We start from the raw sequence: 27365 nt of genomic DNA, 5'->3' as shown, positions 1-27365 counted from the left end.
GGAAGAACACTGTTCCCTCTTCCCAAAACAGTAAGCCTCCCCATCCGCACACCCCCTGCAAACTCCTGCTAATCCTTCAGGCCGCAATTTAGATACCATGTTTCCCCGAAAATAAGACTGGGTCTTACATTAAGTTGTGCTCGAAAAGACGCATGAGGGCTTATGTTCAGGGGATGTCATCCTGAAAAATCATGCTCGGGCTTATTTTCTGGTTAGGGCTTATTTTCGGGGAAACACAGTAAACCTGCTTCTAACCTTCTAGACTAGGTAAGGTCCTATAAGCCCCTACTTGCTCCCATAAGCCCCTGCACTAACCCTTCCTGTAGTACCTACCAAGCTATATAAAAAGTGCCAGTCTGACCCCACCCACAGGCTGTAAGCCCCTTCAAGGCAGGCAGAGTGTGTTACAGTGCTGCAAAGGGCCGTATGGCACCCAGTTGCCCTACTCCTAGTGATTTGTTTCAAATGGATGGTATCAGCAATGATTATATAAAACATGTAGAACACTAGTTCCAAATTAAATATTAGTACATAACTGGGTTATAGACACTTCAATTCTATCTAGACAAATTTTTCTTTATAAGTGATAATAATTTCTAAGTCCATTTTAATTCATTATATTATTATAGAAGATTCCAAAACTATGGAAAAGCATACAGAAAACAAAAACCATCTGTAATCCCTCTACCCAGAAATAACACTATTAATTCTTCAGTGTATCTTATTCCAGTGTCTTGTGTGTGTGTGTGTGTGTGTGTGTATGAGTATACATATATGTACACACGATATTTTTAATAAAATTAGAACACATAATTTTCCTTCCTGCACTTTTTACTTATTATTACAGACTTTGTCTCATCATCAAAGTCTTTGAAAATATGATTTTTAAAGCAAAAGTATTAATCCTTTGACTGTCATATTTATTGCAAATACTGTCTTCATTTTGTTGTTTGCCTTTTAATGTTGTGAGAATGTGTTCTGACATGCAGACATTTTTAATTTTGATGCTGGAAAATCAAATGATCCTCTCCTATGTGTTTCTTTCACAGCTTTTATGTTTAGAAAGTCTTTCCCCACCCAGAGATCAATTAAAAGTTTATAGTTCTTTCTAGTTTAATTACAGCTTTAAATATTTACATTTATCCCTTTAATCCATCTGTAATATACTGAGGTGTGAGGATCCAGCTCTATTTTCTCCTCTATAGTTAACCAATTGTCTAGATGGGTTTTTCTAATCTGTTTGAAGTTTCATCTGCAGGGATGTTTCTACCACTTTTATCTAGAACTAAACATTACATTTTCTGCAGAAAGAAAATTAAGATAAAAATTAGGGAAAACTGGGAAGTTCAACAAAAAAAATCAAAATTCTATGCTTGAAAATAACATGAGAGAAAAATGTTCAGCTTCTATTACTGAGAAATGAAAAAGCAAGGCTCAAAAAAAACACCAGCAAAGTGTTTGGGGTGAAGTGTACTGATATCTGCAACTTGAAATGCATAAAAAAAGAAAGAAAGAAAAGAGATACAGAAAGACAGAAAGACAGAAAGAAAGAAAGAAAGAAAGAAAGGGAAAGAGGATAGGTAGATACATGTGATAAATAGCAAAATATTAATTGTAGGAAGTAGGTGATAGGTATATGGGTATTCACTGTATAATGCTTTTCAATTTTTCTTTCTGTTTCAAAATGTCCATAATAAAATGTTGGAGAAAGGGATGTAAGTCTTCTAAATCATGTTTAGAAGCATGTTTGGGGGTTGTATTCATCACACACCATTACTAAATGAACCTGTACTATAACTTTAATAGAAAAATAAAATCCCTCACAAAATAGGAAGGGCCATATAGCGACATTTGCATTGTTAGTGAAAAAAAAGGGCCAAGAGCAAGAGATAATGCAAGAGTAGGGGATAATTTGCCAATAAACCTACTAATGTAACAGGCGTATCCTGTACCATATTATACAATGTCACAGAATTTTAAAGAAAGTTCATGATAAATTACAGAATTAACATACCTGTTGAGAAAGAAAAAATTCTGCTTGTTTTTGGGACAGTGGACCACTACAAGATACCTCCTCTTCTCTAGAAAAAATAAAACAAAAATAATATAAAGAATTACAGCATAGTGAAAATGGTAATGCTTAAAAGTCAAATACATTCTTTACCAGAAGACTTCACAAACTGTGACCTGTCAACCAATGTAATTATGGACACATACAGATCTAAATTCTACCCAGCTCTCAGCGTGATCTTTCTAAAATGCAAAGCGATCGTGCTGCCCCTAACTTAGAGCCCTTCAATGGATCCTACCAGCTTCCAGAATGAAGTCTACATGTTCAGCAGGGCAGGTGCAATGTTTCCTCAGTGGTCCTACCTCCCACCTCTCTCCTTCGCCTTCTCTTCCTCACCTACACTCCAGCCCTAATGAGCTCCTTCCAGGTCTCCAATCAGGACAAGATGACAAGCAACCCCTCCCCCCCCACAGGCCCCAACCCCGACTTCCTCTATGCAGGGCCCATTTTCCCACCCTGCTGGACTGTTGCACACCATCCATCACTCTATATTACCTCAAGTGTCATACTCTCCAAGAATCTCTCCTGAAACCTCTCATTTGAGCTGCCACTGTCTCCTAGGGATGCTTATCACAGCATTTGTGTCCCCACTGGCGAGCCTGGTGGTTCTTACCCACAATGGTATGTGAATACCTGGTGCCAGGCCCTGTGCCATGCCCAGGCACACGGGCACTCAGTTTGGGAAATGAATGAATGAAGAGTTTCTAACTCCATGCTACAGAGACAAGATGGTACTCTATTCAAGAGCAGGAAAAACAGGCTTCACCTAAGAAATAACCATCTGCCTGGAAGTTTAGATTACAAAGAACCAATGAATAAGACATGTACTACTGTAAATCTAGACGTGACAAATCTGTACATCTGTCAATAAGACTAACGGTCTTATTTTGAGGGCAAAGTATCAATATTACCCTTTTACCACATAACTCTGACGAAATGGCTTCTCTATAAAGGACTATGATAAGTATAAAAATCAGTATTTACTCATAAATAATATTTGTATAAGCACCTGGGTCTAATACAGCTGTTCTCCAACTGTCTCATGCAAATAATATGTAAACAGGTATTCTAAAAAAAGTGCTTCTGAAGTTAAATAATTGGGGGAAAGTTGTATACTCTGTCTCGCTTTGAGAGTAGTGATGTACATTAGAGAATTCCAGCAAAAGAAACGACTTTTCTTTAACACACCATTGACTAAACTCACTGGTACCAAGAGTCCTTCCCTCACATCTCTCAAGAAGCACCAGCGTTCCACAGAAAACAACTCTGGGAAGAGCTGCTCTAATATGCTCTTGGTTTCATTTCCAGTAAATATCACCTAACAACCCCAAGGCAGTATATCATCACAGCTGCCAAGAACCGGCCCTGACCCAGGCCTAACAAAGATCCGTGACACAATAGTGACCCAGAGGGAAATGGAAAAAAAATCCACAGGCCAAGTTCTCAAATGGAAAACAGTTAAGTGTCTGGGCAATAACAAGGCTTTTTCTCTTAACATGTCCTTAAACAAAATAAGCCCAAGGCTTGAAATAAATATGACTCTCCACAAAAAGGCTAGAGACAGGTGTGGGTCCGAGTGAAACTGGGCACACCACTACCAGCCCCGTCCTCCTCTAAGGTCCACAATGCTCAGTGTTACCAAATGCTTGATTTACTTAAACCCTGTCCCGAAAACAGATTTGGGGTTGCGCATAATAAAGGACAGAGGAGCACAGGAGCAATAGCTTAATAAAATAGAGATCATCAGAGTCATGCAACGTAAAACTGCTACAAATAAAAGCAAATACAGTTATTACAAATGAAGATCACATTTGGCTCTGGTTTCCATGGTGGCAACCGTGGCCGACATAAACAAGCTTGGGAAGAGCGAATAAAAGTATCATGGCCCAAACCATGCTTTACTGACTCATCCTTTGCTTCCTAGGCCAAAATACATGCAGGAGAAAGTAACTCTCAAGCCACGGAGGCATTCCTTTCAGGAAAAGAGCTCAAGTATACTTTGTTTATGAATCCAATTCTCAGCTGGACAGAAGTTTAGACATACTAGTGCCGTGAATCAAGGGCACTTAACCTGGGTCCATGGATGGGCTTTAAGGAGTCCATGAACCTTGTAAAACCACACGAAAAGTCTGCACGGATGTACATTTTTAATGTGGAGGTCGTACGTGGCATTCAGCAGATTCTCAAAACAAGTCTGCAAACTCTTCTAAAGAGCTTAGATCTACCGTTACAATTGAAAAATTAAAAATATAACATAGGATTGATCAATCAACAAACTTTTGTTTTGTTCTGAGTACTTGTAATGCATAAAACACTAGTTGGGGTCCCGGGGGGAATATAATGTCTTAAGGGGCTTACCGTCTATTAAGGCTGTGAAGGCTAAGACCAGCCATGTGAAAGATGGCAGTCAATGACAAATACCAAGGATGAATACAAACTCTGTACTCAGGAAAGGGAGAAACCACTGCAGCTGGAGTGGTGAGGGACTTGAAAGTCGGGAAGGAGCGGGGGAAATGATGAGGACGGAAGAAAGCATTCCAGGACAAGAAAACGAAAGAGGCAGAGCGGGAAAAGGCCGGGCGTGTTAGATGGATACAAGCAGATCTGGCTGGCCGGGGTAAAGGATCCAAGTTGAGAACAGAAGGTAAGGTCAGAAAGGTCAACTGTGGACGGCCTTCCACAGCAGGCTGGGAGAATGTGTGGAATCTCTGGCGCTCTCTGAACGGGGCAGTGACAGGACAAAGAAGGGGACAAGAGGCATGAGACAGTATAGCTACTAAACATCCAAGGAGACCACGAGGACCTGAGTCCTTCCGAGGGGTGTGGCCAGAGGGGGTGATCCAGGCCTTCCTCCCAGCCTTATGCACTCAGGCCACACCGTCCCCCCTCCCATCCCTCCACTATGTCACCTGTCCTGTCTGGGCAACTCTTCTCCGGGTCGGCTAGCTTCATCACCCAGCTCCCAGTCTTAAAGAGGCCTTCCCTATCAGCACCCCCCATTATTCTCTGTCCTGTGTCCCATTTCATGTCTTTATTGCACCGACACTCTCTGAAATTACGTCACTTTATTAATATAGTTACCTCTCTATTACCTGACCCTCTCCACCTAACTCCATGAGGACAGGGACACTCCCCTTGTCACTGACAGCACAGCACCTAATTTAGCACCTGGCACACAGGAAGTAGTAAGTATTGGCTGAATACATTTAATGAATTGGGAGAGTTATATGAAATCATTAGCAAGTGAAGAAATACTGGAGAATTTCTACTTTCGTTAGGTCCTTTTAGAAGCACCGAGAAGATGCCGTTCCTGCAGCTTGCAGACTAGCCGCCTCCACTCACGCTCACGTGGTGTAATCCTATAGGCCGGACTTCTTACTGCAGGACACAAAGCTGCCCCTGAGCAAAAGGAGGCTGAAGCCAAATTTCGGTTTGCACTTTCTTCTGCAATTGGATTTTTAAAGACACCTGATAAACATTTGTTGCCTGACTATCCCCTCCCTTAAATTGACAGTTGGGTTCCATTTTCAAATAGGAATAATTTCATTGTAAGATGGGAGATTTGCAAGCTATTCAATATTACTTTCCCTCTTCTAATTTCAGTACAAAACTCTAGGGCAAAAAAAAAATCCTGTCCCTGGAGAAAAGGAATCTAAAAACATTCCAATAACTCAAAAAACAACAGCAGAAACGGCTAAAGTGAGAAGCTTCTCATAATGCAACAAAACATTAGAAAAGATCACAAAAAGAAAAACATGAAATTTTCTTTTTTAAAAGCATCAAGAAATATAAGGAAATATATCTTGTAAAATAAACAATATCCCATACCAAGTAAAATTGTTTCTTTTTGGACAAAGGATTATATTAATTAGAACAACATTTAAATAATATATTTCTTTCATTTCAGTGATGAAATTCAGTTGACTAAATGTGTACTATTTTCTGAAACCATATACGTTAACACTAAATACAATGGATTACACACAAATGAATTCTGAGAATAGGATAAAATCAAAAAGATGCAGTTAGGCAGAATAAAAGCAGGTTAATTTAGGAGAAAGCCAAATTATAGTAAGAAAAGCGTGAATTTTAACATTTCTGAATAAGTGACATTCTGCTACTTTCAGCACATAAAGTAGCTGGAACACAGATCACACTGTTACCTGAAAGCCTTCCTTAGAGAAGTAAGAATAATAGTAAAAGAAATTAGAGAAGAATAATGGTGATGATTTGTTGACTTTACTACACACGAGGCACTGTTCTAAACACTTTGTCTGGCTGTATCATTTAATTCTCACATCCACCTTCTGAGGAGGTGACATCTCCCCTATTTTGCAGAAAAAGAAATTAAAGCACAGAGAGCGTGAGTGACTGGCCCAAGGTCTGACAGGGAATAAGGGAAGGAGCCAGAACGCAAACTCAGTGGTCTGACTCCAGGGCCAGACCCTCAGCCCTGCACTATACGCCTTTCCAAGACGCGAGGAGCGGTGCTAAGCAATGCTAAGTGAGGGAGGTTTGGGAAGTAATTAATGGTACTATATATAGTCTTGCCCCCAGGATGTATCAAACGAATCACATAACTGTACAAAGACCACTCACAGGAACTGCAGGGAACCATTCTCTGTCTACACACAGTCACCCCACCTGCAAGGGGCTTCTCCAGCCTGCTTAGGGCAGGCGAGGCTTGCGTAAATCATAGTCTGAACACACTGGATGGATTGTAATGATCTATTTACGTGTCCATCTTCCTCACCACACTGTCAGCTCGAGATCAGGGTATATGAAATACACACACACACACACACACACACACGTTTTTCCCTCCAAGTACAAGTAGTTTATTTGGGACTTGATCCCAGGTAACAGTTGGGGAGAGAAGAGAGACAGCGAAGAAAAGGAAGTCAACAAAAAGTGTGTTATGGGACAAGTTACCAGCGTGGGCGATAAAATATGTATTTTAATTTTCTGCACTCATTTATCCGATACGTATTTACAGACACACTGAGCCAGACACTGTACCAAGTCATGGGGAAAATGCAGTGAAACAAGACAGAAAGGGTCTTAGCTCTGAAGGCATGCGGAGGCAGAGGGAACACATATAAACAAGTAAGCAAACAAACGTAAAAAGCTACTTAGTGATAAGAGCTATGAAGGAAATAAAGAGCTGGACGTATTTGGGATGGAGGTTACTTCAGATATGTGGTCGGGGGAGGCCTGTGTGAGGACCTGGGAGTGAGATCTGAATGGTGAAAGGGAACAAGCGAGGTGAGAAACCAGGGCTGAGCCAGGCAGCCTGAGGCAGTAATCAGCTTGAGGTAGTCACGAAACTGACAGCAAGTGGAGCAGATAGACAGCTGAAGGCAAAGGGAGAGAAAGGAGAACAGGTAGGGTAGGTGACAGGGGCCAGACCATGCAGGCAGAGGCTGTGGTAAGCTTGGCTTTCTGTCTGAATTCCAAGGACAGTCAATGAGGGTTTAGGGTAGAAGCGGGCCATGGTGTGATTTACACCCATACAGGTGCCCATGCATGCTCCCTACGGATTGTAGAAGACGAGAGCGGAGGCCAGGAGACCAGTTAGGACACTGGAGAAGTCATCCAGTAAAGATTACGGGGGGAGCAGGGATGACAGAAGTGAACTAATTCCAAAAGTACTGTGGAGGAAAGGCTGGCTGACTGGGAGTGCTCACAGACTGGCTGTTGGGGTGAAGGAGGAAGGAACCCAGGCCACCCTAGTTTTCGAACTAGGTGAGCAGTGGCACCACATTCCTAGCGGTTACTTAAACTGTAGTAGGCACTCAAAACATTTTCACTGAATTAATAAACTGTTCATTTACTCTGATGTAATGAACACTACCAGCCGGGGTCCAGCAGAAAACAAATGGCACATTTCACACAGGGTAATTTGAAAAGAGTTTAATAAATTACCACTTACAAAAATGGGGGCACACAGTCCCCGGGGCTTGTAACAGCGGGGCACCTTACACACCAGGCCTGGGAAATCGCCCTAGTTGCCGGACCCCAGAGGAATGCAGGGAGGGCTACCTGATTGGAGCTGTGACCTTAAGAGGGGCCACCGTGACCCCGAAAGAAGGGAGCCAGTGAATCACCACCCTGATCTTGGCCCTGCTTGGCCCTCCGACTTCCCACCAGTGCCTTCCAATCAGAAGTCGGAGGGCAAGGAGCCCACTGATGTAGCCCATGTGGGCCAACTTCCTAGATCCGGAAGGGCAAAAAGATGACAGCCAGCACATGAACTCTGAATGAATGAGGACGGACTGCACCTGTAACTACACTATTTTGCAGGAAAAGGATCCCTGTCAGAAAAACACAAGTTACCTTATAGATACATCAAGTTCTTCTTTTTCCATTTTTCTTTCGCCCTCTTCTGTGCTGGTCAGTTCCATATCAGCATCCTCCACTGTCTTTTTCTCACCATTTTGGAAGTACTGTTGAAGGGCAGTGTACAGTTTAAACACTTGACTGAAAGAAAGCTTACTGTAGGCCAAGATCATGTGACGCAGAAATAAACCTACAATGTAAGACACAGACAAGGTGAAGACGCTAAAAGAAATCAGGTTACACAAATTTGATGAATATTTGTTGCAATTCTTCCTTCAAAAAAATCAAAGAGACACTTGCAGTAGCTATTCCCTCCATCTAGAATGTTCTTCCCCCATCCTTTATAAATCTGGTTTCTTCTTATTCAGGGCTCAGTCCACCCACCTGCTCTCCATCATCTTTAGCCACCCAATATATTTTCTCGTGGCTGTTATAACTATCTGAAATTATCGTATTTGTTTACTTTTTACCATCTGGCCCCACCCACCAGACTGTAGTCTCCATAAAAAAAAGGCCCATGCCTCTCTTGTAAGTCCACATCCTGGCATACAAGAGATCAATAAATAACAGAGGTGGAATAACAAAAACGACCTTGTAAAAAAAGCCAGATGGACAGAGCATGAGTATAAAGCTAATAGACCAGCATCAAGAAGTTTCACGTATGCCCTCACCTTATAAACTGTTATCACTAACATATTCTTACTTACCTCTTTTCATACAAGTTTAGTTGGTAACCTTGACTTAGAGTTGTGCAATGCAGTCAAGTGACCCACAGGACTGTGAGAAAGAGCTGAGAAACCCTAAAAACCCCCGGGACCAGGCTAATACTTTGACTATTAAAGACAAAACAGACGATGCTTTTCCACAAGACAGTTATTTAAACATAGATCAAAATGGCAAGGCAATGTAAGCAAACCAAAACATGTCCAACTCCCCCACTGTGTTTATTCAGTGTAGTAAAGATAGATGTGATTTAGAAAGTCGCTCACTTCAATGAAAATATTCTCTGCTCTCTTTAGAAGAGCTTCATACCTACTACACTTGTTTTGTGAACCTCTGGTTCAGTTCCAGAAAAAGAATCCGAAAGGTCATCAAAAAATTGTTCCATATCCTTCAATTCGCCTTCAGCCATCAGTTTGATCCTGAATGAGAAAATTGAGGTGCATATTTTAGGAAGGCCCTTTGAACACCTTCCCACGTTTCATATTCCACAATTATCAAAAGAAACCTATTTTAAAAGCAATTCAAAGATTCATATTAAATGACGGCGTATAAAACAAACTTGATAATCCAAAATGCCAATCCCATATTCTAAAAAGTATCATCACTGATGTTTTCTTGATCATAGAATTTGTCACAATAACACATCAGCCAGTAAAGATGGAATGCTCAGCAACGTTTAAAAAGAACAAGGTAATAGTAGTCAAGACAGTGTGGTACTGTTGAACAAATAGTCCAAGATTAATGGAACAAACTCTTAAAACTCAACAATAACAGATCAAATATATGGTGATGGAAAGAGAACTGACTCTGGGTGGTGAACACACAGCGTGATATATAGATGATGTATTACAGAATTGTACACCTGAATTCTATGTAACTTTACTAACAATTGTCACCCCAAGAAACTTTCATTTAAAAAAATCAAAAAAAAAAAAAAAAAAGAACAAGGTAAATCTATACAGAAAAATAAATTTTGAAGCAGTGTGTTTAATGTTAACCACTTTTGCAAAAAAGTTTAAAGTACTTAGGAAAACAACATAGAATGATAAAGATATCTTTTTTAAAGAATTGCCAAGTGCCCTTTTTTTTTTAAAGTTTACTTTATATCTCCATACCCAATTTTTTTATTTTAATTTTTAAACATTTTTTTTTTAATTTTATTGGGGAATATTGGGGAACAGTATGTTTCTCCAGGGCCCATCAGCTCCAAGTCGTTGTCCTTCAATCTAGTTGTGGAGGGCACAGCTCACTGGCCCATGTGGGAATCGAAACAGCAACCCTGTTGTTCAGAGCTCATACTCTAACCAACTGAGCCATCCGGCCGGCCTCCAAGTGCCCTTTTAACATTTTATCTACTTTGACATCTTTTCATATATATACAGAAAATGAAGTTTACCTGATCTGCACTGAATTTGCCAGCTGAGGACAAGATTCTTCAATTAACTTGTACAGTTTGGACAATGTAATATCTGGACCCTGGGTAAAGGAGATAGGAAGGTTATAGGCAAATTTTAAAGAGGTAAAGAATGATAAACAGGTATAAACATGAATTCACTCATCAATCTCTCTGCTTTAACAATTATTCCAAACACGAAATCTCAAATCAGGAAGGGAAAAATACCTATCCATCTAACCCACTCCAGTAATACATGACACTTGCATAACATTCTCATTTAGTCAGTGGAATGGCTTAAAATGGAAAAAAAGCATAGGATCTATAGTCCAAGGATTCACCATTCCTTCCTTCTTAGTGTTGTAATCATGCAAAGTGACAGCCTCCCTGAGCTCTACATCAGTAAAATAGAGATAATAATAACCATCTCTCTTGTTTGTGGCCAAGATTAAATAAGATAATGCTTTGTAAACTGGGAAACATTATACAAACACAGGTGCCCTATTTTTCATAAACATAATCTTGTTTGATCCTTCCCAAGACCTTGTAAGGTAGGCAGACATACTATGTGTCCAAGTTCATATAAGGTATCACTAGAGACAAGAGTATGCAACCTCAGCTATCAAGAAGACTACTTTAATGGAGATTTAAAACAAAAACTGAATCTTTCTTGGAGAATAAGTTGACAGTATACATGCCAATTTTACATGTGGATAACCAGCAATTCCACTTCAAGGGAAGGTATGTTCAGTATGCATTGTTTGAAATGAACAAAATCTGAAAAGAACCTATCAGTCCATCAATAGTTAATTTATAATACATTATAAATTTATTTTAATATTAATTAAAATTATGATTCTTTTCTTACTATGGCATACAATGTAGCTGTTAAAAAGAATGAAGTAGATCTATTCAAGTGTAATGACATGGAAAGATCTCCCTGACTTGTTCAATGAAAGAAGCAAGCTGTAGAACAGAAGTAGCAAGTGTAAAAAAAAAAAAAGTTAAGCAAAATTAAATTAAAAGGATACATGTGTATGAGTATACTTATAATCATATACATCTACCTATCCATAGATACATACATATAGCAAAAGGTCTAGAAAGATCCATTTTGAACTGCTACTCGATAAGCAGTTGAATGAATGACCATTCACAGCGATAATCTTAGAGGGAAAAGGATTGGAGGGCATGAAGAACCATAACCTTTCATTCCATCAATTTTAGTGTCATTTGAAGTTTTTACAAAGAACTTTTGTGTATTAGTCGAGTAGTTGAAAATTAACTAATTTTTCAAGCCAAATAATAACAAATCGGGGATCTGGCTGGAACGTTACTAGATGAATTCTATCCACACGTCAATTAAAACTATATAGTACTCAGGCAGGTAAAGAACCAGAAAGAAGAATCCAAAACAGAAAAACAACATGAGCAAGGCAGAACGGTGTGTGCCTTAAGACACCACTGCTTTGTTCATTTCTCTACTTATCAATTTTTTAGTATTATGACTTTTAGCTGAATGGGAAAAATGAACTTAAAATAATAGTAATGTAGATAGGACTGGAAGCTACAAATTATAGAGGCCCCACTCCTTTTATTTAACTAACTGGCCAAGCCAGTTAAGCTGAGTCCTCAAAACCCCTTCTCCCAAGAACAAATACACGAGGAATAAAAAAACCCTTTGTGGACTATACTGACTTGTAACAATGTAACTCATGGGTACTAATTTTATTAGATTTACCTCTTCAGATGCCATAATTTGGGGGCCCAGGATCCCACACCTTTGTGTCTGCTGCCACTATTCCTGAACAGACAATTGCTCATCCTTCACTCTCCAGCTTAACCTTCCGCTTCCTGTAAGAAGTCGGCCCCATTCACCACAAAAGGGTGTATTACATTTCACTCTTCCCACGTATTCATTTAGGCGCTGTACTAGGTTTCCCGGATACAAGAGAGAACAAAAAACAGGACAACACTCTGCCCTCCTACGGAGATAGTCTAGTAGGGGAGAGTTATCAGTCATACAATCACACAAATAAACGGAAAAACGGATATAAGGAAAGGTACATGTCCTACGAAAACACCTTAAAATGCTGCTAACATTGAGCGTTCACTATGTGCCACGCACTGTGAAGTGCTTCCCAAGGATCTTCTAATTTAATACAGTCAACCCATGACATAGTTTCTATTATTGTTCCCATTTTACGGAAATCAGCCATCCAATGGGCAAGGGAATCTGTCCGAGTTGCACTGCTAGTAGGTAGTAGAGCTACAATCTGAGTCTGCAAAATGAAACATGTAAAATGCTTAGCACACAGTAAGTGTTCAATCGATGTTCACTTTAGCTTTACATCAGCATCACTACTTATTAAGGTCCTCTAGGATACGGAGCTTGTTTGAGTCATCTGTCTTCAACGCTCAGGACTACGTGTAGCCCTATTTTACAAAAGATAGAGGATCTGAGAAAATTACTCTTCTATCAGTCACTCAGCTCATAAATGCGAGAGCCAGATATGAGCCTGAAAAAAAACACACAAAAAAGTATGTAAAGTGCCTGGCCCATCTTAAGTACTCATTGTTAGCTGGTGGTATTAACTTTTTTCCCCCCGAGGCCCTCCAGGGTTGAGAGAATTATCTGAGGAGCACCCTCGGACCACCCGTGGGTGTGTGGCACAGAGCAGGTGCTCAGTAAAGGTTTGCTGAAAGAGCGGGAGCCGGCAGGGGCCCCTCACCTGCAGGAGTGGCAGGAGCAGCTGGTTGAGCCTCCGCCGCTCCATGAGGCTGACGGCAGCCTCGCCAGTACGACCCATCTCGTTCAGCAGCACCAGCACCGCGATCTTATAAGGCGTCACCCAGTCCTTGATGCCGAACACGTTGGCGTGCACCACCCCATTGGTCATCATGGGGTTGAAGTAGAGGCTCTCGTGGACGCTGGCCATGGTGCCCCGGGACTAAATCCAGGAGCCCAGGCGCCACTAGCGCCCAAGTTCCTTTCCAAAGCACACCACAACCCATCCGACACCTCCGCCCGCCAGCGCACCGAATCCCAGGAAACGGGCTGCTTCGCGCTCGCGGCATGACGCCGGCCAATCAGAGCAGCCATATCAGAGCACATGGGAGGGCTATAGCCAATCAGGATGTCCCGAAGGGCTGTAGCGGTGGAGGCAAAGACGGTGCACATAAAAACTGAGTCCGTACAGAAACTCTTGCAGAAGGAGGGCAGGTTCCCGGGCGACTTTAACTGGGACTGAGTATAAGTGAGTCGAAGCTTGGGGACCAGGGCCGAACCGCCAAGGGGCCTATCGTTTGTTCATTTAATTTGAAAACAATTAAAATTGAATTTTAAAAATATTGTGTTTAAAAGCAACAAAATTAAATTTTGCACCTTTAAAATTTGTATTTGATTCCTTATGTTAATACTTAAACTCAAAGCTTGGGATTTTCATTTACCTCTTTTAAGACATGAATAAACATTTTTTCTCAGAATTCACAAATGCCATTTGGAAACAGCCAGGTCAGGTTGCAAGTGGCCTTGTATTTTTACTTGAAATAGAAGATAATACCTCCGTGTGGTGAGTCTGTTTCCTTCCTAATAAACGACAAAATCCGTACTCTGGCGTTCATAGCCCTCCATAATCAATCCCCAGACAATATTTTCAGTCCGATTCGTCACAATTACCCTTTCATTAATTTGAACCTCTCCCAAGACACTTCTCTATAGCCTGAATTATGTGAATAATGATTTGCCTTCTGTACTAGACTATATGACCAGTGAAAAAAACATGTACTATTTAACTTTGGCCACACACACGCACACACCCACACACACACACACTGTGTCTATTGCTGGTTTTTTTGTTTGTTTCAATTACCATTTGTTTAATGAATAATGAATGAATAGGTGGTTTTAGTTCACAAAAAAACAGACAAGGAGGCAGATACATACAGACTTAGTGCCAGAAAAGAAGCCATTGATAGCTTGGAATAAAAGAACTGACCTCCATTTCGTGAGAACTCTGTACATTTTAGACATACAATTACATATATTTTAGACATACAACTTGGTATATTTTTACCACATACAATTCTTATATAACTGTCTTTTATATGTGAAAGGGGAAACTGGCTTTTTGCAGGAAATTTAATTCTTTCTTTGCCTCAGTTTTTGTCTCCCCCCCTTTTGAAGTAGCATACTTATAATTTGAAAAATTATAATTTCACAGCTCTCTCACGATCTTTTTGCATAGCGGGTATAGTATAACATAAAGTTTGGCAAAGGATATTTGTGGAATAAACTTCTAGTCGACCTTAAAATCCTGAAAAGAAAAACACTTTACTGATTGTAAAGAGAAAAGTAATTTTTATAAAATCCTAAGTAACAATTTTATTCTAAATTGGTAAGGCTTTCAAGTCATTTGCTCATTTATTGAATAAATATGTGCTGAGTTCCTACTATATTTAATGCCCTGTTCTAGGTGCTGGAGATAAAATGGGGTGAACTTCTCAACCAGAAGTTGCAAACTGGTGACCTATGAACCAAATGTGGCCCATCAGATATGTTTCATTTGCTTTGCATAGTGTTTGCCAACATTTAAAAACTGAGAAATTTTAGCCCCCAAAAGTCTATATTTCCAGCGGGTTAGCTCAGTTGGTTAGAGCACTGTGCTAAGGACACCAAGATTGCTGGTTCGATCCCCTCATGGGCCACTGTGAACTGTGCCCTCCTTAAAAAATTTACTCCAGTTACGGCCATTCATTATTGTCTCTTAAAAGGCAGATTGTGTCACCCATTTACCCTGTTTTACCCACTGACCCAGCATTTGGATGGGACACTCCTGTTTTAGACTCTTCCATTTGTATATATCTGATTTTAAGAACATAGCTAAATATTATCAAAATCCTGAAAACATTTTAACTCTTAGGGATTTACTCCATCATCTCCTTAGAGATTATGTGACTATTTCCATACCACTTTGTTCAAATCTCATTTATCACATGTATGATTTTATATCAATGACTTCCATAAGTAGCTACCTCCTCTGATGGCCTGTGAGTGCCTTAGGGGCAAGGACCGGGTATTTGTTTTTCAATCTTTGCAGCCTCAATTCCTGACACAGGCACCTGGCATCTGGTATGTGCTCAATTATTGCCAAGATTTCTTTGAGTCAGCTGTGCTTCAAATCCTTGACATTCACTCCACAAATATCTTTGAGTACCTACTATGTGTCAGGTATTGTGCTAAGTCCTAAAGATACAGCAGTGAATATACAAACTAATTATTTAACCTCATAGAGGAAAACAGTGGCACAGACACAAGTCAAAAAATCCCTTTGATGAACCAGTTTGTCTCCAAGAGACTAAGAAGTACCTGCTGTTACACACATGTAGTTGCCCTCCCTTACTTTTCACAATGAAATCTTAATGCTCATCTCCTTTACCATTCACATTTCAAAGCAGTCCTCCAATCCAATAAAATAACTGGTGATTTATTACTTCTGGTGGAGTTTGGGTTATTTATTTTGTCATGTCTAGCATGCTCCACTGTCCTCCCCACAAGTGTGTTGTCTCTAATTTGAACAAAATACAGAACATGCCCTCTGAGTAAAGGAATGGGAGTATGGCTCTAGCAGAGCCAGTCAGAACCTTCTCTGGGATTGCTACATGGACTTTAGAGAAAGAAGAGTCCTCTTTCTCTTAGGGTTGCTAGACAAGGCAGCCAGTGCCATATTCCTTGCTGCCAGAGAAAGGCTATCTGTAGGAAGAGAGAACAAGGCCAATTTGCAAAGAGAAACAGAATCAAGCAGAATTGAGGGGGGTGGGAAGAGAGAGAAATAGACAGCTCTGGTCCATTGAGTTCTATTTCCACCTTGAGATCATAGATCTTTGCAGCAATTTCTTCAACTGTATCAGCTTTCCTAGCATATAATCCCCCAACCTCAAAAATTAGCAAACGTTTGCTGGTTTAGCTTTGGGTGTTTGTTTTGTTCGCTTTTTGCTTTAGCTTGATGAAGGTTTTTGGCTCTTGCAACCAATGTCATCTTTATTAATACATAATTGAAAATACTGAAAGCAATTCGTCCTGCCAGAACAGTTTAGTACCCAGAAAGATCTTCAGGCTCCTTGATTTGTTCCTATATGAGCCTTTACCTCATCTTATGTATTATGTAGTGACTGACCCCTTCCTTCCCGGTCACCAAGTACTCTCCTGCCAATCAGAGAAAAGATGAGTCAAATGTAGTCATGACTGATGAGACAAGAAGAAAGTTGTCCTGAGAATCAGAGCCCCCAGGTTCTAGTCTTGGCCTTGAAACTAGCTAGCTCTGTGATTCAGGCACCCTTTAATCTTCCCTGGAACTTGGGTCAGACACATTAACAATGAAAGGTTTGGATCGGATGATGTGTTAAGTCCTCTGCAGTGCTCTACTTCCATGACTCGTGACTCTTTTTTTAGTTTCATTAAACTTTTCTTTAATTGTGGTAAACAACACATAACATAAAATTGGCCCTTTTAACCCCTTGAAGTGCACAGTGCAGTGGCATGACACTGATGTCCAACCTCCAACTACCTACTACCAGAACGTTACTGTCACCCCAAAAAGAAAACCCATACACATTAGCAGTAAGTCCCCATTCTCCATATGACGATAATGCACAGTATTGGTTTGGAGGACACTGGCCATTTCACCTACTACTGGACGGAATGTAAGTTGGTAGAACCCTTATAAGCGTCCAGGCAGGAAAGAGAAGCCACTTTAGATATTTCAAACAGAGGGAAACCAATAAAGAGAATTGGCTCCACAGGTGATGGAAGGTCTGAGAGGCCAACCAGGAGGTAAGAGATTAGCAATAACAAGAGGATGCTACCACTCCCAGGACAGAAGGAACAAAAAAGAGGTGGTTACCAGAGCCCAGAAGCTGAGGCCGCTGGGTGGGAGCTAGAGCTGCAGGCAAATCCAGCCACTGCAGGAGGATGTTGCCTGAAGTAAAGAGAGGGTAAAAATGCCATGGCTTCTCCCTTTCTCCCACCCTCTAAGCTCCCTCCAGAGTCTCTTATTAGTTCAATCCAGCCAGTTGACTCGGGTGCTGGGAAACGAAGCCCACAAGCATCACCACTACCTAATTCCAGAACATTTTAATGACCCCCAAAAGGAACCCCATCCCCAGAAGCAGTCACTCCCCATTCCTCCTCCCCCCAAACCTGGCAACTACTAATCTTTCTATCGATTTGCATATTCCGGACACTTTATGTAAATGAAATCATACAATAGGTGACCTTTTGTGTCGGTTTCTTTCATTTCGCATGTTTCTGAGGTTCATCCACATTGTAGTGTGTGTCAGTGCTTCATTTCTTTTTACAGCTGAATATTTCATTGTACTGACAGACTACGTTTTGTTTATTCATCTGTCGATGGACATTTGGGTTGTTTCTACCTTTTGGCTACTGTGACTCATGCTGCTGTGAACATTCATACATATATTTTTGTGTAAACATGTTTTCAGTTCTCTTGGATATGTACCTAGGAGTGGAATTTCTGGGTCTCATGGTAACTTTTTGAGGAGCTGCCAGACTCTTTTCCACAGTGGCTGCACCATTTCACATTTCCATCAGCAGTGAATGAAGGTGGCCTCTACATTTCAATGAGGATCAGGAACCCAGCTTGCTATCAGGAATCATGATTAGCAATGCCATGATTATGCAAGAACTGAATAATTATCCAAGATGTTTATTGTGAGAAACGTTTGACTATACTCATGGTTTTCTGAATCTCTGAACACTACACCGTAAGGAGAATTGTGCCAAGTAGAACCGATTTTCCCCATTGCTCATCAGACAGTAGCTCACCAGCAGCAAAGTGCTGACACCTCATCTGCCTGCAGCTCCCATGACAGATGAGAAAGCCAGCAGTGTCAAAGAATGCATGCTTTACCTGCTGATCAGATCCAAAACTTGGGAAAATGACAAATCCTGACCATGGTTGTTGTGCAATTCTGAGACATTGTGTTAGAGGAAATAGATAATTGCTCTGATGGCTCTGAACAAGGGAAATAGAATGTGTGAGCCAGGTCTCCTGTGTGCATGCATAAACAGTCTCTTTTGAAACTCCAAGAAAAATCCAGCTGAGAGGGAAGAAAATATCTTCTATTGAATAAAATGAGCCCGACTTTGAAAGAGTCATGCAGCGTTTCAGGGCTCAATCAATACAGAAAGTTCTGGGTAATTAACTGAGCTGCTGGGGAAACTTGATCTCTAGCCTGACAAGCGTCACTAAGTATTTCCAGACCCAAGGTAACATTCCAGCTTCTCAAAGCTCACGAACTGACTTGACCTCACTCCCAGGGGAAAGAAACTCTCGGTATTATCCCTGGACCTCCTTTTTCATCCAAAGTAGATGTCACCATCTGCAGCTGGAAGGATCAATGAACCAATTAATTGGTGCTGAGTTTACATTTCTATCGTCAACTGTCATCATTTGTTTGCTTGATCCCACTTGGCATAAGTTAGTGCTGGTAAGCGAAAGATAGCATTATCTTACATTACGTAATTTTTCACAAGTATATGAGTACATTTTACATCCACCATTTTCATTTCTTTGTGGACACCCTGACTAACTCTCAATACATGACTTAATGGCAGTTTCCAGTAGAAGTGGCTGCTTTCAATAATAGAAGCAGAAACTACATGTGCTCATTGCTTTTCTTTCTTGGAGGGAGGTTAATTCCTTGGTTTGTAAAAATTGCATACATTTCAGTTTGCAAGAGTTTCTGGACCTGTGATGTTTGGTGAACATCCAGTGCCAAATAGCGGTGATGTGTAGTTCTCTACTGCAGCATTGATGCTGTGTAGCAACTACAAAATCTCGAAGGTATAACAAGAAGCATGTTTGCTCACACAACAGGGTGGGAGGCTGATCTTGTTGGGCGGTCGATCACAAATCTGAGGGCTCGCTGACTGGATGATTTAGAATGGACGTAACTGGGGACAACTGGAGTGGCTCTCTCTGTGTCTCTCCTTCTCTAGCAGGCTACCCAGAAGAATGGGGTAAGAGTGGATTAAGAGGGAAAGTAGAAACAAGTGTGTCCTAGAGTCCTAAGCTCAGCGGTGGCACACACTGGTATTTCCGCCACATTCTATTTACTACAGCATAAGGCCAGCCCAGATTCAATGTAGGGAAATAGGTTCTGCCTCTTTAGCAAGAGGAGCTGCAAAATCACATGGCAACAAGTGTGGATACAGGAAAAGGTAAAGAATTAGGGCCCACACTGCAATCTACTAGAGGCAGTCCATCCTCATCCCCTGTGTACTCCATTCTTAAACCTCAGTGTATTTAGGCAAAGGGAAGGTTGGGTCCAAGAGGAATAGATATGACCGATTTTTGTGTTTTTAATATCACCAAACAATTACATAAATAGAAGTACGTCTGGGCTGTCTTAGGTTGCTCAGGCTGCCATAACAAAATACCATATGCTGAGTGGCTTAAACAGCAGTGATTTATTTTCTCGCAGTTCTGGAGGCTGGGAAGTCCAAGGTCAATGTGCAGGCCAATTCAGTCTCTGGTAAGAGCTCCCCTCTTGGCTTATAGATGGCCACCTTCTCACTGTGTCCTCTTATGTCAGAAAGAGAGACAGAGAGCTCTCTGGTGTCTCTTCTTAATAAGGACATTTATCCCATCGTGAGGGCCCCACCCTCATGACCTCAGCTAAATCTAATCATCTCCCAAAGGCCCAGCTACAAATACCATCACACTGGGGGCTAGGGCTTCAACACCTGAAGGGGGGGGCACAATTTACTCCATAGTATGAACTAAATTTAATATTTTTAGATTTAGGATCTTTATTCCTTTTTAATTCTGTCCCCCAAATATATCTCTCACTTTATATTGGGACCAGCTATGAATAAAACTTCCTAATATTAGAAATCAAAGTCAGAACTTAATTTTGAAGTCTCACAGATTGATCAGATCAAATTGGAATCATATCCACAGCATTTCTTATTTAAACTTTTAAAACATATACTTTAGACCACACTTGGTCTAAAGCAGGGGTGTCCAAACTGCGGCCCGCGGGCCAACTGCGGCCCATGATCCATTGTTAACTGGCCCGTAGCAAATTCCAAAAATATATTTAGTTTACTTAAATACACCAGGTGAGGCAATACATACTTCACCTCGAGTGAGTGGCCCGGCTGTTTGTGTATTTTACCGCACATGGCCCTTGGTGAAAAACGTTGAAAAAAGTTTGGACACCCCTGGTCTAAAGCTTGAAATATTGATCAACCAGTTCTTGTCAAGCCAGATTTGTTGGAAATTCAAAGTGTTTTCACGCTTCCCAACCAAAGCTTTGAAGGTCATGGTCATCTTTCCCGTAAGTTGCTGGAACCTCTGAGCATTATTCATTCCATCTTAAAAACTGTGATTCTTTCATTCTTTATTTTCAGGCTCTTAATGGCCTTGAACCACAAAAGCAATTAAGTTGCCAGAGCACTTCTCCAAAATCCTGTTCACGTTCAATTTTTTGAACAGGTATTTTATTCATTGTATGTGTAGGAGAGAAAGGAAGGAAGGAAATTCAAGATCTTAATTTGTGTTGATTAATGTACAAAAGAACAGACATTTTTAAGACGAAAGAAACATTTGGCAGTTCCTCAAAAAGCTAAACACAGAGTTACCACATGGCACAGCAATTTCACTTTCTACCTCAATGGTTTTACCTGTTCTGGATATTCCATATCCAGATGAAAATGTTCTGGAATTAGATAATGGTGATTGTTACCCTACATTGTGAATGTATTAAATGCCACCGAACTGTACAATTTAAATGGTTAAGATGGTGCATTTTATGTTATGTGAATTTTCCCACAATAAAATATATGGATATCAGTTGTTTTTTTTTTAATTAAAGTTTATTGGGGTGACAAGTGTTAGTAAAGTTACATAGATTTCAGGTGTACAATTCTGTATTACATCATCTATAAATCCCATTGTGTGTTCACCACCCAGAGTCAGTTCTCCTTCCATCACCATATATTTGATTATATTTTCTAATAAAAGCTACTTGCTGGTGATCTCAAAATTAATTTGAAGCCTATAGGATGAGGAAACTGAGGCCTCAAGGTCACTGGACTATTTGGTGGCAGAATAGGGCCCAGATTCCTTATTTCCTAATCCCGGCCTTTCCTGCTCTCAACCGATAGGGCAAAAACCAATTTTAAACACAGCATTATATTGGATGGCAAGAAACCAGAGGTCAAGATCTACACCTCAATGCCTGCAATCTACTTTGGGAAACAAAATTGTCACCTGAGTACAAATGACGTATCGGCAAATGCAAAATCCTATGTACATACAAATGGAGTACAGTTAAACATCATTAAGCAAGAGTCTATGAATCTTGAATTTATTGGAAAGTCAGCTCTGAGGAGTCTTCTCTTACTGCACGGGAAGCAATTCTAAGTAAATGAACCACACACACCAGTCCACAGTAGGCACCGCCTAACCTATTTGAAATACAGCGTTTCTGCCCTTCTGAAGTGTCTGTAGTGAGCCTGCTAAGCACTTTTAAGATCATGATTAGAGGTGTGGGCCCTGTAATCAGACTGCCTGGGTTTGAACCCGGCCCCACCACTTACTATCATGGGACTTTGGGCAAGTTACTTAATCCTCTGTGCCTCAATTTTCTTGTCTATAAAATGGGAATAAAAATAGTAAAAACCTGAGGGGTTATTATAAGCATTGAATAAGAGGATAGATGTAAAGTCCTCAGAATAGTGCCGGGGACTTAGTAAATCACAATAAATGTTAGCTGTTATTATTATTACATTTAAAAAACTAATAAATTGCGTAATTTTTTACCTACTCCAAGTCAGTCACTAGCTTTCTTATTACCTCTAAAATGGAAAATATAATAGCAGTCTCTCCTACTTCTGAGGCTGAGGATCAAAATAAATAATAAAGGCAAAGTGTTTTGAAAATGATAAAGCACTATACAAACATAAACTTGTTATTGAATGCAGGGGAAATCACATTTATCTATTCATAAAACCAAATTTCCAAGAATTTCAATTTCCCTAAATTTTGTTTGGCTTATTCAGTTATTGCATATACTTGAATGTGCTAAAATCACGTCTTTTTCAAAATTATCATAATTCAGACTTTTCATGAATTTAGAGAGGCATTTTCTCAATGGATGCATATTTGTGCAATTTTATGTAAAAAATACTAGTGTGGATTTATGCTCTTGTAGGAATTTGAACAAGGAGATTTCTAACGTCTCTTCCAACCTCATGCTGATGGAATCCAGACAGAAAAGGCCTCAGGTGTAGGCAGAGTCAGGAGAATTTGATCAGGGAAAAGATTTTAAGTCCAATAAAAAGTTATAAATTGGGAAGAAGGGGGAAGCATGAGAAGGCAAGTATACAAGACTACAAAGATCGTTGTTGGATGAGACAGAAAAAGAAAATCTAGAAGGAAATGGTGTTCACAGCAGTTATCTTCTAGGTTAGAAGATTTGGGAATAGTATCAGTCTTCTTACGTACTGCATTCGTCCACCCTGGCTGCCATAGCCTCAGTGGCTTAAACAACAGAAATTTATTTTCTCACAGTTCTGGACACTGGCAAGTCCAAGATCAAGGAGACAGCTGGTGCAGTCTCTGGTGACAGCACTCTTCCTGGCTGGCAGATGGCTGCTTTCTTGTTGTGTCCTCACTGGCCAGAGGGGTGGGAGAACCTCTCTTCCTCTTAGGAGTCCACCAACCATATAGGATTTGGGCCTCACCCTTATGACCTCATTTAACCTTAATTACCTCCTAGAAGCCTTATCCCAAATACAGTCACACTAGGGGTGAGGACATCAACATATAAATTTTGGGGGACACATTCAGTCCTTGTGTGTGTGTTTGCATTTTCTGCATTTCTACAAACAGCATGCATTATTTGTCTTTAAAAGACAGAAATGGAAGGAAAGGGGGACCTCCTAGAAGATGCTACAACAGAGTTAGTGATGATCAAGATTACTCCCCAAATTAAGCCTGCTAACGTTTTTGATAACACCCCTTTGCCTAACTTAGAAACTACTCATTACTACTCATCCAGGCATTTGAAGCCATTCCCAAGATAATTTTCAGAGTGGCTTAAAATGTGTGGGTTTGTTGGTTTCTTTTTTGTTTCCTTCTCAATCTAAGTGTTGGAGTTTTGGCTTCCAGCTTTGGAACTTTAAGTTCACACCCAGAGATAAAAGTGTCAAGAGCACACTACAAGAGCTCTGTTCTTTGGGTGTCACCACAATATATCTACATTAAGTCCTCACTTAGTATCGTTGATAGGTTCTTGGAACTTCAGAGAAAAGACATATAACAAACCAGTATTTCCACAGGCTAATTGATATAAACAAGAGCTAAGTCCCTATGGCACCTCAGCAACGTTATAAGGAAAGGAAGTTGAAGGACACGCTATTATTCGAGGACCTGCCTTGGTTGAAAAGAAAATTCAGTAACTTTTCAGGGAAAGATGTGTCTATTTAACAATCTTTACATGAGGTAGGAAATTCCCAGCCATGTGGTTGGGTGGGGTTGGTCCCACTTTCAGCCAATGGATGGCTCTCATTCCTCAGCCAGTGACTGGTTCAGTGACAGGCACTTGACCCAAGTTAGGCCAATCAGATTCTTTCTGGATATTTGCTTAAACCATTTCCCACCGAACAGACGGGAGAAAGGACGCCGCCTCAGAGCAGGAAGCTGCCATCTAGAGACTTCAGTGGGAAAACTGGCTTGAAAATGGAGCCCATATGGAAAACGTGAAGCTGAGAAATGGTGAGAAATAGATGTGCCTTGGTCCCAGTGTGAGAGAACTAGATTTAGATTGGCCTAAAGGAGTCTTGTTAAATTGGTCTGTTTAGTCGAGTTAGTACCTTCTGCCCTCTGTTTTGGATCAAGCATATTTGGATCAGTTACTTGTAACTAAAGAATCCTGATTCAGGAGGAAAGACCATAAAAGCCAAAACAGTCAAAGAATTTAATCATAATTAATTAAAAATACATTAGATCATAAGTAATTTAAAATCAAGCATGACTGTTTCGTACATTGGTCATGTTCGTATGTCTTCAATTGTGGCTCCTTGAACAAAATGCTGTATCTCAAATAATGTAACATTCCTCTCTTACATCTAGCCTTCTTCCCTGTGAAGTAGTATTTGTCCTACTTCACAAGAAACTATTTTTTCAGGTGTCAAATGTTGAAAGAATTAACTTTTCAAATAAAATAAGCCATTCTAAATCAAAAGTTACCTTGAATTAGAAGAGATAAGAATCAAATAGAATTAAGTCAGTTGAAACAAAAAAATCTTTCATGCAAGGTCAAAAGCGCTCTGTTTTGGAAATCTTTCCAATAGTGATCAAAAGAAAAGGCTATTTTATTTTAGCAAAGACAGCCAAATGTGTGTTTGGGAATATCATTTGAAATCATGATCGATACAAAATTACTACAAGCATAATGACCCTAGAAGGTATAAGGATGGACAAAAGGTTGACATTTTAAGGAACAATTATGAGGCACATAGATATTTTTATATAACTGTAAATGAATGTAGTGGTGGTGAAGAGAGAAAAGTACTAAGCTTTTTATCTTACATAGCCTGAAATTGGAAATTTTCAAGACAACTCTCCTTATCTCAACCATCTGAATATCTCCATCTCTGAATGTTTACCTTGTTCATTTATGAGTTGACTTAATATTTGTATTCCATTGTGTCTGTCCAATTGGCCTGTAAATGTGAATGAGCGCCAGCCTGTCTGCCTTGGATTGTAAACTGTTAGAAGACGCAAGGTTTAGCTAATTTTCTCTGTGAATCATTTAGCATGGCATAGCACCACACACTATTAGAGATTTCATAAATGTGTTTATTATGACCTTTGGAAGGAGGTTTAGTCCCATTTATTGCCTTCTTAATCCTGCCAGCACTTCTCAAGAGGGTGGGGAAAGTTGACTTGATCTACTTTTCATACATTGTTAGCCTGGAAGAATATGCTGAATGTGATAACTGAAGCCTATCAGTGATGTCTATTGGAGAATGTCCGTGGTATAAAAAGAAATATGTTTGGTCTTTGTCCCCAGATTCCTGGCACAGAGCCCCTAAAACCCTTGGAATTTCCTGAATAGTGGTAGTGTATTTTGTTGTTCATAAAGAGCCCCTTTTACACACACCTGAGTTTACGGTAATGAGGTGACATAGGGTGACTTAGGATGGAGCTGGTCACCAGAAAGACCAAGTGCTTAGAGGGTTGGAATTGGAAGCACCATCCACCAACTTCTGGGAAGGTGAGTGGGGCTGGAGATTAAGTTCCATAAAAGTTCTTGAACAAGACTTGATGGGATTCTGGGTTGGTGAACACATGCCAGGAGGGCGGCGTACCTCAGTTCCATGGGGACAGATGCTCCCGCACTCAGGACTTTTCCAGGCCTCACCCTGTGTACCTCTTCATCTGGTGTTCATCTGTAGCCTTTGTTATTTCCTTTCTAATAAACTGGTAAATGTAGTCAATGTTTCCCTGAGCTTTTGAGCCATTCTGGCAAATTATTAGACCAGAGGAGGGGATCGTGGGAATTCCAGTTTATAGGCAGTTGGTCAGAAGTACAAGTGACAACCTGGACTTGAAATTGGCATGTGAAGTGCGGGCAGTCTTGTGGGCGTGAGCCCTTAACCTGTGGGATCTGATGCTATTTCCAGGTCGTGTCAGAACTGAGTTAAATTTGTAGGACACCCAGTTGGGGTCCAATGAGAATTAGAGTTGCTTGGTGGTGTTGGAAAATACTCCAGTCTGAAATGTATTTTCACATTTCTGTAGCTGTTTGATGTTATATTATTACATACACTTGGCAACTTGAAATAGTGTTCTAAATTTTTTTCCCCCTTTATCCGCCTCCCCACCCCCCACTCCAGTTCAAGCCCTTGTTTCTCAGTCTAGTTATGTAGGACCCAGCTCCCTGGCCCACGCTGGTATTATGAGCCTTGAGCTCCCCCCGCCGAGGCAGTCGGTCACCAGTCGTTGGTTGGCCGCTCACAGCCAGCTCTCCCCAGCTGCCGGCCACTCATGCTGGCCACGGGCTGCTCCTAGCAGCACATGGTAGCCCACAGCAGCCCACCCAACCTCGGGCTGCTCACCGCAGCCCAGCTCCAGCGAGAGCTGTTGTTCACAATCTTAGCTGTAGAGGGCGCAGCTCACTGGCCCATGTGGGAATCGAACTGGCGACCTTGGCATTAGGAGCACAGGCTCCAACAGCCTGAGTCACCAGGCCTGCCCTAATGTTCTAAATTTTGATTCACTTTAGTGTGAAATTCAAAGTTTGTGTAATTCAAAGAGCTTTAAATAAATGGAGAATTACAAAGCTTTATTTTGACTTTAACAACTGTTACTGGGGATGGAATGCTTAATCCTTGAATTATAACATGGGCAAGAGAAGTTTCTTGTTACCAGTACAATTGCAGAACCTGGACAAAGGTCCAGGGAGACAGGGCACTTCTATTTGCTGCTCTGTTCGTTATTGATTTGCTACAATAACATTTAGTTTTATGTTACCTGATCCCACATGCTAATAACCGCTGTATGAGGTTTAACAAACATCTACAAAAGCATTTGATAATAAAAACTTAAAAAAAAATCTATGAAAGCAGAAACTCTTGACTTGAAGTACCTCAAAACTGGAAACTAGAAGTAGGGTTCTTATTAAGTGTATGGCGGTTTAGCAGGAGTACAAAGTAGACGGTCAGATCAGGAGACTAGCTGAAGCTAACTACGGAACGGAAGGGAAGTGTTCCAAGAAATTATAAACACTGTCTCGGGTACTGTT

At 40.7% G+C, this 27365-nt stretch overlaps 1 protein-coding gene across 1 annotated transcript in view; it reads right to left on the bottom strand.

The window, feature by feature from the left end:
• ANAPC5 (anaphase promoting complex subunit 5) overlaps positions 1-13569 on the bottom strand; it is a 30701-nt gene extending 17132 nt beyond the window's left edge. Inside the window, exons 1-5 of the mRNA XM_033097981.1 lie at positions 13259-13569; positions 10530-10609; positions 9443-9552; positions 8408-8600; positions 2015-2081 (exon numbers count right to left, since the gene is read on the bottom strand). Coding sequence (XP_032953872.1) covers positions 2015-2081; positions 8408-8600; positions 9443-9552; positions 10530-10609; positions 13259-13465 — 657 coding nt within the window. The 5' untranslated portion in view covers positions 13466-13569. The remainder of the gene's footprint in view (positions 1-2014; positions 2082-8407; positions 8601-9442; positions 9553-10529; positions 10610-13258) is intronic.
• Between the last annotated feature and the right edge of the window lie 13796 nt (positions 13570-27365).

Source organism: Rhinolophus ferrumequinum, chromosome 25 (genome assembly GCF_004115265.2).
Source record: "Rhinolophus ferrumequinum isolate MPI-CBG mRhiFer1 chromosome 25, mRhiFer1_v1.p, whole genome shotgun sequence".
Lineage (NCBI taxonomy): Eukaryota > Metazoa > Chordata > Mammalia > Chiroptera > Rhinolophidae > Rhinolophus > Rhinolophus ferrumequinum.
This window is presented reverse-complemented; position numbering and strand designations above follow the sequence as displayed.